General features: G+C 45.0%; 1 protein-coding gene across 1 annotated transcript in view; it reads right to left on the minus strand.

Annotated features, from left to right (window-relative positions):
- The window catches only part of TRRAP (transformation/transcription domain-associated protein), a 132900-nt gene that overhangs the window by 86321 nt on the left and 30056 nt on the right, over nucleotides 1-16523 (minus strand). Inside the window, exons 15-23 of the mRNA XM_011985836.1 lie at nucleotides 16439-16519; nucleotides 16256-16353; nucleotides 15589-15783; nucleotides 14649-14840; nucleotides 10966-11131; nucleotides 9198-9454; nucleotides 4918-5118; nucleotides 2083-2234; nucleotides 16-215 (exon numbers count right to left, since the gene is read on the minus strand). Coding sequence (XP_011841226.1) covers nucleotides 16-215; nucleotides 2083-2234; nucleotides 4918-5118; nucleotides 9198-9454; nucleotides 10966-11131; nucleotides 14649-14840; nucleotides 15589-15783; nucleotides 16256-16353; nucleotides 16439-16519 — 1542 coding nt within the window. The remainder of the gene's footprint in view (nucleotides 1-15; nucleotides 216-2082; nucleotides 2235-4917; nucleotides 5119-9197; nucleotides 9455-10965; nucleotides 11132-14648; nucleotides 14841-15588; nucleotides 15784-16255; nucleotides 16354-16438; nucleotides 16520-16523) is intronic.

The following is a 16523-nucleotide window of genomic DNA, read 5'->3' on the forward strand; positions in this document are numbered from 1 at the left end:
TGCCCCCGTGCTCACCACACTGTTGGGCGACTGCCACCATCGTATAGTGGCGGATCAAGCTGGCGACGAAGGGTAGGGCGCTGGGCCGCAGGTCCTTAATGACGGCAGACATGAAGGCGCCTGTCAGGGCCTGCTCAAACGTCTTCCGGGCTGGAGTGTCCTGGGCTTTGTAGCGATGTGAGATGATGACATTGGGGATGGTCTTTTCTGTAAAGCTGAAAGGCAAAATCAGATCTGGCATCATGACACCCAACTCCTGAGCTGATGACTCCACCAGGACTTCTTTTTACATTTTTAATCTGCTCACTTCCCTCTCATTCAGACAGGCCTGGGTAATTTCTCTGCTTTAAGTTCAGCAATACCTGGATGGAGTCTTGCTCTGTCACTCAGGCTGGAGTACAGTGGCGCAATCGTGGCTCACCACAACCTCTGCCTCCCGGGTTCATGTGATTCTCCTGCCTCAGCCTCCCAATTAGCTGGGATTACAGGTGCCCGTAACCACACTCAGCTAATTTTTTTTTTGTATTTTTAGTAGAGATGGAATTTCACCATGTTGGCCAGGCTGGTCTCGATGGTCTTGAACTCCTGACCTCAGGTGACCCACACTCAGCCTCCCAAAGTGCTGGGGTTACAGCACTCTTTTTCAGGCTGTAAGTTTCCCTCTGAGTATCACTTTAGCTGCATCCTGTTTACATTTGGTCACGAATTATCATTTTCTTGGCTCTTTTTCCCTCCCCCATCCCCAATCTTCCATGGAGGAACTTTCTGTCTGAGTGAGGTTCAAGATGTGCTGGTGGCAGATTTCTGTTTTTATGTGAAAACATCTTTATTTCATCCCTATTCATGGGTCATATTGCACCAGATACATGACTTTACGTTGGCAATTCTTTTTTCAGACTAAAGGTTTATTTCACAGTGGCTTTCACAGCTTCCAAGTGATCATTCATTTGAATGTCATCTTTTTGTTCTGCCATCTTTTAAGATTTTTCCTTTGTTTCTGATTTGTAGTTGTTTCACTATAGTTTGTCTGTATGGATTTCTTTTTATTTATCCTGCTTTGGATTCGCTGAACATCTTGAATCTGCACACTAATTTTTTCATCAGTTCTGGGAAATTCTCAGTCATTATGTCCCTCTGCTTTTTTTGAGGGGTTTCAAGTGAATGATGCTACTTCCCTCTACTCTTCATGTCTTTTACTCTCTCTTGAATTTTCCATCTTTTCTCTCTCTGCATGCGTTCTGGATAAGTATTTGACAATTTCTTAAAGGTTCTCTCTCTTTTTAATTTTTTGGGCAATTTTTACAGGTTTCTATTTCTTGGAGGTAATTTCAAGTTTGCCTTATATTAATTTAAACATTCTAAGCAAAGTTACAACCTAGTTCTGATCATCCTATAACACCTGAAGCCTGTGTGGGTCTATTTCTGCCTTCCATTGATTCTGCTGGCTCTTACTCATGTTGCTTTACTTCCTGGTGCATTTGGTTACCTTGACTCCTCTCTCTTCAACGTCCTTTAAACAACTGAGCACCTACTATATACTCAGCATCATTTCTGATGCTGTGAGGAATGTGAAAATAAATAGGAAAAATCCATCCCCTGAAACTTACAATGCAGAAAAATGGTATATGTGTGTTACCTCAAAAGATCATTACATTAAGGTCATGCACAGTCTCAAGAGGTAAGAGCAAGATACAGACATCACATGAGAAATATCACTGTGAACTGAAAATGCAGAGGGTCCACTGCATGCCTTTCAGGTGCCAGCTGCTGTGGACAGAATGGTAAGACAAAGGGAGGGAGAAGGGACCTGACCCTTGATTTCTTCATGCTTACAAACTAATGGAGGAGGTGACAAGACACAATAAAGGCAGGCGACCACTGTGATCCCTTCTAATTCTCAAGCACCCAGTTCTCCTTTCCATTTTCTCCAAGGCCTCAAGAAGAAGGAGTAGGTAGATAATATGGCATCTGCTGGACTTAAAGGAGCCCGCTCCTAGCACCAGGAAACCTGGGAGGCTCTCTACAGTCCCAATTCCTAAAGCAGGATCCACCCAATCGCAGAGAAGGAAGCGGCCGACATACTTGGGGTGTGCCAGGAGCTGGTAGAGTGCATGCTTGTTGTCCTCCAGGCTCATCATGGCCACCAGGAAGCATTTGATCACTTCCCACGCCTGCCTCCGGTAGTAGGGCTCAGTGTTGGCACTTTTCAGGCAGTCCAGAGCGGTTTCAATGGCCTACGACCAAGACACAAAGAAACTACAGTTTGTGCTGGAATTACATGATTGTGAAAAGCTTTCACTGAAAGCATCTGCAGCACCCAGAAGAATCTTAATGCACGTTTCTAGACAGGCGCCTTAACCAACTAAGCCATGGCACCAGTCGCATGCATATTTTCTTTCGAAGAGAGCACAGTGGGCCAATAAAACCTAATAGGTATTCACCTGATGAAGCTTCCAAAAGAGGTGGTGGAAGTATTATGAAATAAGGAATTGCACAGTTCAAATTAAAATGCCAAGATGGAGTTTAACAATTTCATGTTCAAATAGCCAATGGCAGATTACAGGAACTAAGTGAGCTCGGAGAGCCTCTTGTGGTAGATTTGCTGGGTTAAACCAGATTCTGCCTCACCTACACACACTCATCAAGGTCCTAATAAGAATAATAATGAACTTTCTGCAAAGCAGACTTTCTTGTGTCTAGGTTCAAAACTGAAAGATGACTTCTTAAGCTTTTACTAAACTCACTCTTTAAGAAAGAAAAAGGTTGACATCATTTTTTGCAGAAAGCCTACATAGCTACATGCACACATTTTTATTCTTTCATTCCCATGGGGTTGACTGAGATAGTGGGGAAGACACAATCACACACAAAAGTAATCTGAAGCCTTTAACAGGCAAGATATTCACTTTAATAATAATTATGTACGTATAAATCAAATAACTAATCTTTGTTAAAAATTTACCCAGGCCCTGTGTGAGGAACCAGGAGAGGGTGACGACAGGGACAGAGGCCCTCCCCCTCCAGCCCCTGCCAGGCTTGGAGACACACAGTGCACACAAGCATGACAACAGCTCCTGCCTGGATGAACTCCAGCTTGAGTGTCCGTGCTCTTTGGGGGTACTGAGAAACTGTGTGTGATCTGGTCACTAACAGTCTTTCTAAAATTTATTTTTAAGAATCAATATAATCTACGAGTCAATTACCTTCCAAAAAACAATCAAGGACTGCCAAGTGCGCCAAAAGCAGAATGGTTTAATGGAAACTCACTGGCGCTTGGCTTAGCCATGCTCATCTTTCCCTTTACCTCATGGGCTCCTCAGCTATGAGGGGTGTGCTGCAGCCAGTGCCAGCAGGATGCCGTCCTGCTCAGAAAGAAAGCCTTGATGGGCACCACGGTGAGCCTCTGTAAGGGGGTCCGGACCCTTACAATCCTATCTCACACTTTTCTGCGAAACCTGATTTCTTCCAGACTTCAGCTGTTTTGGGGCAAAACTACTTCTAAAGGGATTTTTTTGGGGGGTGGGGGGAGCTCGTAGTCTATACAGAGTCAAATAAAAGTCAGACGCTTTAGTTTTCACTACTAATACTAACCTTAACAAGGACGCAGCTAAACAAGCAGAATTTTATCTTAAGGAAATTACCTAAGATGTGGGAAAGTACTGCAGGCACAAGGATGCTACTATTTTCAAAAGACAGAATTTTAGCCATCCAGTTTTCTTAGGGGGAGAGTAGCATTCAATTGGAAAGCATGTGGATAAAGGTTTGGGTTAGAAGCTGAGACTGCACCTACCCTGAGGCTGGAGAGGGAACAGTGCTTCAGAAGGTGGGAGTTGGGGAGGGCTGGGGAGGAGGCACAGGCTTGAGAGGTTGGGGGGACAGGCAGACTGAGATGATGACACAAAACAACTCCAGAGTGACGCTTATCTGTACTGGCATATCCCTCCCCAATGTTTACTCATGGACACAGAAGCCACTACATGGGCACATGTCTTCTACAGAGGTAAACACGCCCAGCGCTACGCGATTATGCAGCAGGGCAGGGCGGAGTTAGCCAGAGCAAAGGGAGGGCCTGGAGCGGTTCCAGGCCACACAATGCTGGCTGAAGATCAGATCTGCAAGAGGCTCTGGACCCCAGCAGGCAGCCAGCTTACTGAAATGCCCAACTCATGCAGATCCACTCAAAGACTATGATAATATCCTTAAGAAAATACCCAGTACACATCAGCTAGATGATGTCCTGCAAAGACGTGGAAACAAGTGCTGACACCATGTGGGGAATGGCTGGGAACAGAGTCGGGGGAAACGCCATGACGATGGGACGATGTTGACACAGAACTAGCACAGGGAGCAGAAAAGTCAGCAGGGCAGGGAGGAGAGATGGCAGGTATTCAACATGGACAGGGCAAAGGCAGCGGGCGGGATACTCCAGCAGGGTGCGGGGGCACTGTCTGTTTTTACATAGTAAAAACGAGGGTCTCTAAAGGGTCTGAGACCCAGGAACTGTCAGCAGTGGGATGAGAGCCAGGAATGAGACAGAGAGCTGCGTTTTGATAGAGAATGGGAGAACGCGAGGCACTGCATGTGGCTGCGAAGAGAGAGACACATGGACTCAACTCAGGTTCTCAGTAAGCCTGCTAGGCATCAGAATGGACGGAGTTCATGGCGGGATGGGCTGGCATCTCCTCCTGGTCACCAGGAGAGAGGGCTGCTCCAGGGTCCCAAGTTCTCAGGTGACACACCTCCACTGGCCTCCCGGCATTAGGAAAGCCCCTGTGCCAACCAGGCTGATCACCTGATACATCTGGTTCTACTCAGAGATTGCCTAAGGCACAGGTCTAATTAACATTTCACATAGACTGAAGCAGTATCTTCATAAGGCTTAAACGAAACAACGTTGTCACAGAGTTCCAAGCTTACCTTCTCCATGGGGAGCTGGAGGGAAGCTTTGCAGTCGGAAAACTCCACAGTGATGCTGGGGCCCTGAACCTCAGTCACAACGTAGTGCAGCTTCTGCGACTCCTTCAGCATCTTCCTGTTACTGCCACCAAACTTACCGAGCACACGGTAGGCCACGTGGGAGATGCTGTCAGCAGGGTTGCGTAAGGTGCGCCACAGAGCCTGAAAATCAGCGTGCTTTCGTTAAGGTCCTCTTAAGGTAATGCCTTCACGAGGTTCAGATCAAAATTCAAAGGGAGGCCAAGGCGTAGTGGCTCATGCCTATAATCCCAGCACTTTGGGAGGCTGAGGCGGGTGGATCACCTGAGGTCAGGAGTTCGAGACCAGCCTGGCCAACAGGGCAAAACCCCGTCTCCACTAAATATACAAAAATTAGCCGGACATGGTGGCAGGCAGTTGTAATCCCAGCTACTTGAGAGACTGAGGTGGGACAATCACTTGAACCCAGGAGGCGGAGGTTGCAGTGAGTTAAGATCACGCCATTGCACTCCAGCCTGGGCAACAGAGGGAGACTCCATGTCAAAAAACAACCCTCAAAGTGACGAAACACTGCTTGGCGACAATCTTTCCTCCCAGCTCTGTTATCCAAACACACTGCTCTCCCTTCTTTGGGGAAACCAATGTTACTAGTCTTGTACGTTCTTCCAAGGAAGCTTTATGTCTTTATAAAGAGAGTACACATGTAAACATAAATGTTCATCCATGCTCTTAGAATATAAATAGCAGCATATTTTAAGGGCTGCAGAGCTCCAAAGCAAGAAAACTAAGCAGTATCTCGTTTAGGCACATGCTGCTCAGGCCTGTAATCCCAGCACTTTGGGAGGCTGAGGGGAACAGATCACCTGAAGTCAGTAGCTCGAGACCAGCCTGACCAACATAGAGAAACCACGTCTACTAAAAATACAAAATTAGCTGGGTGTGGTGCCACATGCCTGTAATCCCAGATACTGGGAAGACTGAGGCAGGATAATCGCTTGAACCCGGGAGGCGGAGGTTTTGGTGAGCCAAGATTGTGCCACTGCACTCCAACCTGGGCAACAAGAATAAGACTCTATCTCAAAAAAAAAAAAAGGGTGCAGAGGGGCATGCAGGGGGAGGGGGATGCGACTTAGTAGTAAGGTTCCAGTCGTGGGTGGGATGGCAACTTCTCAGGTTTATTAGGTCTATTTATTAGGCTTTATAACTTACAAACATGACATAAATTGTCTCATACACTTCAAATCTTACATTAGAAAGGGTGGCAAAGGAAAAACACCGATCACGAAGGCACCTGCATTACAGGACTACGGAGAAGAGGTAAATTAATGTGGACTCTGCATTTAAGAAACATCCACACTCAACTGTTGCAAAAAACTCGGTAAATTTCCCCCCATTTTTTCGTGTGAATTATCGGAGGTCCTAAAAATTACTACAGGTCACTGTGTAAGTCTATTTTTTTTTTTTTTTGAGATGGAGTCTTGCTCAGTCAACCAGGCTGCAGTGCAGTGGTGCAATCTCGGCTCATTGCAACCACTACCTCCCAGGTCCAAGCAAGCAATCCTTCCACCTCAGCCTCCTGAGTAGCTAAGATTACAGGCATGCACCACCATGCCCAGCTAATTTGTTTTTAGTGCAGACAGGATTTCACCTTGTTGGCCAGGCTGGTCTTGAACTCCTGACCTCAAGTGATCCACCTGCCTCAACCTCCCGAAGTGCTGGGATTACAGGGGTGAGCCGCCACACCTGGTCATAAGTCTATTTTCTTAAATCACCTTCCGTTTAACAATGCCAAATATTCATGTCTAGCAATACTCAACATAAAATCTTGGAACTTTTCCCTAAACCAAGCAAAATTCCAATTTCTCTTATGTTCCTGTAGATTCAAACAGGCTTCTTAGTAATTGTCAGAAAGGTGGGGTCTAAGACCTCTCGCCTCACCTACCCTCCATCTGGCCCACCCAACCCTTGGGTGTCCTCAGGACGGGGCAGCCCTGGGAACAAGCATGCCCTCCCGCTGTGCTCGCATGGTCTTAGCTGGTTGATGGAAATGGGAGAGGCTGACCCTGTGCCATTCATCTGGAGGCCTGTGGTGGTTCCTGTGGCCTTGACCCTGTGTGTGTCTCTCTTGGGCCATCTGCCTCATGGATGGTGAGAAGGCCTAAGAACCACCCCCTCCTCCTCTCCCACAAGCTGCGCATGTACCCTAGGTCAGGCGCAGGGTCTGTCTTGTAGAACCAACCCTACTGTTCTAAAGGCAGGCTCTCATCAATCCCCCAGTGACCAGCAGGGACTCTGACCCACGCCCTATGCCATCTTTATCTTTTTTTTTTTTTTTTAAACAGGGTCTTGTTCTGTCACTCAGGTTGGAGTACAGTGGTTCAATCATGGCTCACTATAGCCTCAACCTCCTGAGTTCAACTGATTCTCCCACCTCAAACTCGTGAGTGGCTGGGACTACAGGCATGCACCACCATACCCAGCTAATTTTTTGTCTTTTTAGTAGAGATGGGATTTCACCATGTTGCCCAGGCTGATCTGGAACGCCTGGGCTCAAGCAATGCTCCTGCCTCAGCCTCCCAAATTGCTGGGATTACAGGTATGAGCCATCACGCCTGGCCCCTATGCCATCTTCTTCCAGCCTAGATGAAGCCCAAGATCTAAATCTCAGGACAGGGAGGGAAAATCTCCCAACCTCAAACTTAGTCCTAGCCGCAGTCTCCAATCTAATTTGTCCAGAGACTCCTAGGAGTAACTGAGCCTCCATCATCTAAAGTTCATACTCTCACTCCTATCTGGGGCCAAATACCTGCTACTACAGGGGCAGATGCCTTGAGACACACACTCTAACCCTCCAACAATTACCAACCAGATCACAAATCAGTAACAATAGCAAAATATGTAGGAAAAACTAACTTTAACATATCAACTTTTTTTCTTTTTCTTTTTTTTTTTTTTTTTTTGAGATGGTTCAAGCGATTCTCCTGCTCAGCCTCACAAGTAGCTGGGATTACAGGCGCTTGCCACCAGGCCCGGCTAATTTTTGTATTTTTAGTAGAGACGGGGTTTCGCCATGTTGGCCAGGCTGGTCTCGACCTCCAGGACTCAAGTGATCTGCCTGCCTCAGCCTCCCAAAGTGCTGGAATAACAGGCATGAGCCACCGTGCCTGGCCAACATATGAACTTTAATAAACAAATATACAAATGTCTTCAAAACAACCTCCTTTATTATCTGCTTCTTATTCCCTCTGGGTAGGGTGGAGCAAATACCTGTATTTTTCCTTTAGAGTAAATATCCCTTTACTATGCAACTGAAGATCTTTTCTGGATAGAGAGGTTCTCACTGGAAGTAATAGTGGCCATATAGTAACCATAACACCTGCCTTCATCAGTCATCAACTTATTAAGAATATAACCCTCTCCAGGCACAGTGGCTCACGGCTGTAATCCCAGCACTTTGGGAGGCTGAGGCAGGCAGATCATGAGGTCAGGAGTTTCAAACCAGCCTGGCCAATATGGTGAAACCCCAACTCTACTCAAAATACAAAAATTAGCCAGGCGTGGTGGTGCGCACCTGTAGTCCCAGTTACTTAGAAGGCTGAGGCAGAACTGCTTGAACCCGGGAGGCGATGGTTGCAGTGAGCCCAGATCGCACCACTGCACTCCAACCTGGGAGACAGAGCAAGACTCTGTCTCAAAAAAAAAAAAAAAAAAAAGAAAAGAACCCTTGTGAAAGCTCTCTGAAAAACAGGCAATGCTGCAAAATAATGTCCATTCAGTACCAACAGTATCTCTTTACACAATTCCTTTTTCCTTTTTTTTTTGACAGGGTCTGACTTTGTCACCCAGGCTGGAGTGCAGCAGTGTGATCATGCCTCGCAGCAGTCTCGACCTCCCTGGGCTCAGGTGATCCCCCTGCCTCAGCCCCAAGTAGCTGGGATTACAGGTGTGGGCCACCATGCTTGGCTAATTTTTGTATTTTTTGTAGAGATGGGTTTTCACCATGTTGCCCAGGCTGGTCTCTAACTCCTGGGTTCAAGCGATCCACCCTCCTCAGCTTCCCAAAGTGCTGGGATTACAGTCAGGAGCCACCGTGCCCAGCCTTCTTTACATATTTCAATCCACCAGAAGACTCACAAAGATGAAGTAAGCAGAGAGCTGCACTGGTCCACCTTGCAGAGAGCCCACTCTTGAGTACAGAGAGCACAATGACAGCCCACTGCTTCCGGAGAAGCAGCCAGCTAACACCCTCACTAAAATCTTACCTGCATGAGCTCTGCGCGCACTGGCTGGATGTGGTCATAGAGGAAGTCGGGCTGCAGGTTGTCCACACACAGCTCCAGTGTCCTGAGGCCTTGGCTGACCAACGTCTGAGAGCCATTGAGTGCAGACACCAAGGGATCCATAAGCATGGGCAGGTACGGCAAGAGCGAGCTCAGCCGCACGGGGACAGTGAGACACAGCTCCACAAAGAGGTCCTTCATGTGCTGCTTGTGCAGGCCACTCTGAAGCATGTTCAGCCCTAGGGAAAGGGGTGCAGCCGTCAGAGAGGGAAGACGCTCCCCAGACTCAGGCCCAGGTGAAACACCAAAAGAACTGCCCCTCCTTCTCTCATGCACACCAGCACGACTGCAGGAGACCTCTGTGCCCTTAGAATCCATCCTGTAACATCTGTCCCATAATTGCACTCATGACCCCTTCTGAGTGGCAACAGCAGGCCGTATGTAACTGTTATAAATTATAATTTAAATTATAATCATAGTACTATATCCTTTTAATATCATAAATTATTTTTTAATTATGTTGTACTATCAGACTTCCAGTAAACCACAGCTGAGGTCTATTCTCTAAACAGTTTTTAAAACTAATTTTTGTGTATTATAAATGGCGAGGAGCCTCTTTCTGATAAAGTCCACCTCCCCACCACTCATGAGGACAGTTAAGGCTTTACTGATCCCGTTCCTGAGACAGTGCCACTGAGAGCCGAGATTGGCTAGAAACAGAAAGGCATGTGGCAGTGGACCCAAGAAAAGGCACATCCTGTGCGGCACAGGCAGGCAGGATGAAGGACGAGAACTCAGGGAGAAGAGGAGCCATCAGGGATGGCCTCACGGGGCAGCAGAACCAGGTCCCAAATCCAAAGGATGAGGAGGATGGAGGAGGGCAAGGGGCTGAGTTCCCAGCACAGGGTCAGCATGAATGAGACCGGGAGGGAGGAACACCCTTGGGGACAGCTGAGAGTCCAGGAGGAAATCAGACTGTGCAAACAGGGGCTCGGGCAGGGATCCACCGAAGACAGGGTTAAATCCGGACATGGCGCCAGGTTATGGGCCCCTCTCATGGCAGATTCATCGCCATTTCAGTCAACAGTAAAGGATGTCCCTGCTGCCTCCTGGGGAGCCTATGTCACTTCTCTAAGGAAGTCAAGGAAATACATGAGAAGGGTCAATCCCTTGCCAAGAGCTCACCTTACCAAGAAGTGTAATGAATTCCTGGGACAGTGTTTCCAATCAGCACACACCCCGTAAGCATTCAATGAACCCAGATCCCTGTTAACTACGTACCTTGAGAGCATTCCTAATTATACAAGAACTACAGGATTCTAGCTATGCAAATAAGAAGCTAAATGAAAATATAAACTAACTGTAAGTCAGCTTCGTCACCTGCTTTTTCTTTTTTTGTTCAGATTCTCTTTCAATTGAGGGATCTCTGATCTTGCTAAACCACTAGAAACCACTTTCTAGACTTGCTTACCAAACACTATGAAAATGCAACCAAGCCCTAGGCAGGACAACTAAAACCTAAATCCCATTCAGTGCTGAGGAGGGAGGGGAAGGGCCCATCCCTGAAAGCAGCACCCTTCAAAGTCCCAGTGGGGGACCAGGGGCGCAGGGAGGCAGCGGATATGCCACATCCCAACCCACCAACCACGACCCTCACCAGTTACAGAGGATGAAACCCAGCAATCAGATGGCTAGACACATGACTAAATGACACACAAGACTAAAAGGCAACCAAAGTCACTGCTCTGACCTTGCAGCAGGTTTGGAAGGAGAGGCAAGAACTCCTGATACAAGAGATCGTGGCTACCTCCACCAATAGAGCGAAACAGCGCCCGTAGCAGCAAGAAGTAGTTGTAGGGTTCCTTGGCAGTCTGTGCGAGCTCCATAGAGCTGTTCACAATCTTGTGCAAGTGAGGCTGCAGGGTGGAGAAGATGCAGATTAGTGGCATCTAAATGAGGAGGGTCTATACCCTCCAGACTCTTGAAGTGTCACTGCAATCCGACAGCAATGGAAGGCAATTCTGATGTGTTTACTTCAAAGGAAAAAAAAACAAATAAGCACATTCCAATCTTTATTTAACTCAAAATAGTTTATCTTAAAGTATATGTTGGTATCTGTAACAAATCAAATGCAAAAAGTAACCTACAGGGGCCAGGCAAGGTGGCTCCGGCCTGTAATCCCAGCACTCTGGGAGGCCAAGGCAGGCGGATCACCTGAGGTCAGGAGTTCAAGACCAGCCTGGCCAACATGGTGAAACCCTGTCTCTACTAAAAATACAAAATTAGCCAGGTGTGGTGGCACACATCTGTAATCCCAGCTACTACGGAGGCTGAGGCAAGAGAATCGCTTGAGCCCAGGAGGCGGAGGTTGCAGTGAGCTGAGATGGCGTCATCACACTCCAGCATGGGCAACAAGAGTGAAACTCTTGTCTCAAAAAAAAAAAAAAAAGTAACCTACAGGAACTGTAATTGTACTACCAAATAAGATGTATGCAAAGTGTAAAAAAACCTCAGAAGACACTGAAGATTACAGTGTTTTGGAAGACTTAATTGGGGAATATTTTTGTATAAATCTTTCTTTTAAAAAGCTACTCTACTAGATCATACTAGCTTTAATCAAAATTTTAAACCATATTAACTTCTTATTTTGTCAAATCCTGGTTTTGACATGTCACATGCTAAGTTTAACATGAACATTTTTTGCCTGTGTACTTAAGCAACTACAAATTCTTGGTACAGTCACTGATATGGTTCCAAATTTATTATGGTATATGGCAGAATAGATTTATTTTACAAAACTACATGTATTATTCTGGACAAAAGGTTCTATGAACATTGTTTTTTGAATACTTTTCTTAAACATTCCAACATTCTTTTTCTTTTTTTTGAGACAGAGTCCCACTCTGTCTCCCAGTCTGGAGTACAGTCAGTGGCACAACCTTGGCTTACTGCAACCTCCACCTCCCAGGTTCAAGCAATTCTCCTGTCTCAGCCTCCTGAGTAGCTGGGATTACAGCATGAGCCACCATGCCCGGCCATATTCCAACATTCAATTTGTCCCAGTAGGTTTTATTCTGGGCTTTTTTGTTGTTGTTCTGCATAGTCATATCTAATGCTGGCAAAAAATGAATTATTTGAGGATAATGAATTATGTGGACGCAGGTTATAATTAAATATTTTATATCTTTAAATTTAAAAATAAGTATTTTCCCTTTTTTTTTTTTTTTTTTTCTGGAGACAGGCTCTCACTCTGTCACCCAAGTTGAAGTGCACTGCAGCCTCAACCTACCAGCTCATTCAAACGATCCTCTCTCTTCGGCTTCCTGAGTAGCTGGGACTATAAGTGCACAGCATCACATCCAGCTAATTTTTTTTTAAACTAATTTTGTAGAGATAGGGTCTCACTATGCTTCCCAGGCTGGTCTTGAACTCTTGGGCTCAAGCAATCCTCCTGCCTCAGCCTCCCAAAGTGCTAGGATTATAAGATTACAGGTGTGAGCTACCACGCCTGACTAGTACTCTCCTTTTATATTAACACAAAAGTTAAGGTTGTTGATAATTTCTGTAGAACTGTGAAAAGAAAACAAGGAAAGTGCCGTGTGAAAGCACAGGTTACTGGAGCTCTGTGTCACCATCTGTGCAATTACTCCAAATGAACAGATCTTATTTACATCTTCAAATTTTCCGTTGAGAAAGCATCTCTTTTGACATATTCAATTTTCTATAGAAATTAAGATATTTTGCCACAAGAGGGAGTGCATTTTTATAAGGTTTTTATTGTACCACCTGCTGCTTTTAGCGATATAACTACGGATAGGTTTTACCCATTTGCTAGACTCAAATAACAGAGGAGATCCAATTACACAGGATTATTCATCTATAAAAATGTATGATGAGACATCTTCTCTAAGATGTTCTTAATAAAGAAGCACAGACTAATCAGAATTTATTTAAAGGGGAAAAAGAAAGAAATACTCCTGAAAAGTGTCATTTACATACTGCCAAGACCGTTAACACAGAGAAAACACAAAACCTGAGTGAAGGCCAGGCGCAGTGGCTCACACCTGTAATCCCAGCACTCTGAGAGGACAAGGTGGGCAGATCACCTGAGGTCAGGAGTTTGAGACCAGCCTGGCCAACAGGTGAAACCCCATCTCTACTAAAAATACAAAAATTAGCCAAATGTGGTGGTATGCACCTACAATCCCAGTTACTAGGGAAGCTGAGGCAGGAGAATTGCTGGACCCAGGAGGCAGAGGTTGCAGTAAGCCAAGATTGCTCCACTGCACTCCACCCTGGGTGACAGACTCAAGAAAAAACCCCAAAAAATCAAAAAGACAAAAACAAAACCTGAGTGAAGTGGACAACTGCTGATGTAACTGTAACCGCAGAACCAGTTCAAACTGGTTCAGCTTCGCCTGAGTTGATTTCAGTTGCAACAGACCCCAAGGCTGCAAGTCGTAAGCATGTGCAGGTGAACCAGGCACGTAGGATTAGTGACCCTGGGGCCCACTGGAAGGAAAAGTTAACCACAGATGGAACCCAAGTACCTGGACCAAGCAACAAGGACCAAATTAAGAAGCAAGGGGAGCCCTGTTTTGTTGCAATAGGAACTTAAGAGCAAAAGGCCCAGCACTGCCTCACTGCAGAACTCAATCAAATTATACCTCACTGCATTTTTCCATCTCCCTCACCGTTACTCTTCCTATAAAACTCACCCTGAGACCCCAGCTCTGGGAGAATGAGGTCTCCTGTCTCCTTGTCAATCGACCTGGCAATAAAGATGCTTTTTTTTTTTTTTTTCCCCCTGAAAAGCTGGTACCATTGTATTGACTTCAATGTGCATCTGGGAGTGAGACCATTGCTTGGTAACATAATCGGAACCATCACACCGTATTCGAGAGGTAGGTGAAGACATTTTTTACTTCTAATAAGTTCGTTTGCATCAATGAAATGTTTAAAAATAAGAACCATCTGCTCCTATTTTATTTCTGTAACCCAAAAAAGAAATTAGGTTTAAAAAAGAAAATCAGTGGTGTCAATACTAATAACACCACACTTGCTTGCCATAAGAGTTTTGGATTTTTCATTTTAAGTTACTAGACAAATTAGTTACTGCTTAGAAATACACGGAATGTTTTTCACACTTGGCCCTTATTTGTTGCAAATATTTACTATTTCAAAGAGCACTTTATAAATATACAGAGTCACTACAATTTCTGTTTAAAAGTGAAAATAAGAATTAAAAAAAAAAACAAGCCGGGCACACTCACAGTGGTGAGTGCCTGTAGTCCCAAAAACTGGGGAGACTAAGGCAGGCAGATTGCTTGAGTCCAGAAGGCTGACCAGCCTGGACAACACAGTGAGGCCCTGTCTCTAACAACAATAACAAAACCCTGAACAGAAGCACTACTTAGATTAAATGGACTTTACCTTCAGCATTTGTTCATTTTCAGCTGCAAAGAGGGAGACAGAGCCAAAGACCAGCTTAAATAGCTTGAGGTACAGGTTGGAGAGCTCCACATTGGAGCCCATTTCTGGCAGGCGATCAAGGAGGTATTCCACCAGAATCGTAGCAAACAGAGCAGAGGTAGTAGGATTTGCCAAGAAGGAATTGGCAACAATCTGTCAAAACAAGAAACACATGTGAAAAATTAATCCCTTCCCCAAAGCAGCTTTAAGACAAAGTAGTGAGCTTTCCAAAAACATAAAACCAAGCCTGTATCACACACTCCAAGAAATTTAATTATCTACCAAAGGAAAAAAATGAAATGGGTTTACTGAGCACAGAGCAGGGCAGTTCACTTCAATGATGTAATCTGTTATTTCATCCTCATCATCAAATACCAAGGACTACATTTAACACATATTTTTTGAGACTTTGAGAAGGGGGTCTCTCTCTGTCACCCACACTGGAGTGCAGTGGTGTGATCTCAGCTCACTGCAGCCTCAACCCCCTGGGCTCAAACAATCCTCCTGCCTCAACCTCCCGAGTAACTAAGACTACAGGTGTGTGCCACCACACCCAGTTAATTTTTTGTAGAGACAGGTTTCACCATTGTTGCCCAGGCTGATCTCAAACTCCTGGGCTCAAGCTATCCTCGGCTTTCTAAAGTGCTGAGATTACAGGCATAAGCCATCGCAACCGGCCCACACATTTATTTCTACTAATGAAAGGAACTGACCCAAAGCATTTGAATCTTTCAAAAATTGTTTCAAGACATTATGGCCTAACATTTCTTTAAATTTCATGCTATAAGCACATCTTTGGCTACATTATTTTTAAAATCCTTGAAATAAATGAAAAAGTATTTAAGACATAAAGAATTGTAAAGTTAATGTTCAAACAATGTTAAAAAAAGGAGTTTTATACCTGAAGAGCATAATTTTTTGAGATTCTCTCCACCATATAAGGGACCGTAGTTTGGAAGATTTCTTTGAACGTTAAGGGGTTCATCATTGTGAACACGCCAGCGAAGTGCTCCAACACCTCCTTCTCCTCTTTCATTCTCACAGTCTGGCAGTTGGCCACGCGGATGTATGTCTGTCCATTTCCTGCTATCTGGACCTAATACAGGCGAAAAAAGCCACCCACGGCATTAAAACTGAACCTCTCTGAATATGTTCCATTACCTAACCAGATCAGCTGCACACTTAAAATAGAGCACTTAAATTAGATAACAAATGTCCCCCTCCAAAACCTTTTAAATTCTCCTCTCTCACCTTAATTTTGGCAAAGAATTTAAAAAAAAACAAAATCTCTAGGTGTTCAGACCATGAAAAAAATTAGTAAACTTAAGTCTTATATTTCTGTTGCATTCCGTTTACACCATCTGCCCCACAAAATGCACATAGATTCTTATAAATAAGAATTCCCACATAAACCCAGTGCTATGTTGTGGAACAAAGCACATCTGGGTATACAAATACTGTGGACCATCCAAATACCAACAGCTCTTACTGCCACCCCATCATTAGCACCTCTAATACTAAGAGGTACTTTCCATATGTGAAAGCCTGGCTGGAGGGCACTTCCTTACCTGATAAATATCTAAAGCTTGCATTGCATATTTCACAAGTTTGATGTAAATCTGTGTCTCTTTGGGTTGTAACTGCTTGTTGGGAATGAACTGAGCTTCTGGAAAAAAGAAAGTATATTAACTCGAATAAAACTCACTTTATGAAAAGTATCGTTTGTCTACGTAACTGAAGAGCAGAATTACCACCAGGCGCTTTGCACGATGTTATGCCCCACGTGATTGTCTTGACACCACACACCAAGGTTTTGACCAAACTTCGACAATCTGT

The sequence above is a fragment of the Mandrillus leucophaeus genome, unplaced genomic scaffold (assembly GCF_000951045.1).
Source record: "Mandrillus leucophaeus isolate KB7577 unplaced genomic scaffold, Mleu.le_1.0 Scaffold29, whole genome shotgun sequence".
Taxonomy (NCBI): Eukaryota; Metazoa; Chordata; class Mammalia; order Primates; family Cercopithecidae; genus Mandrillus; species Mandrillus leucophaeus.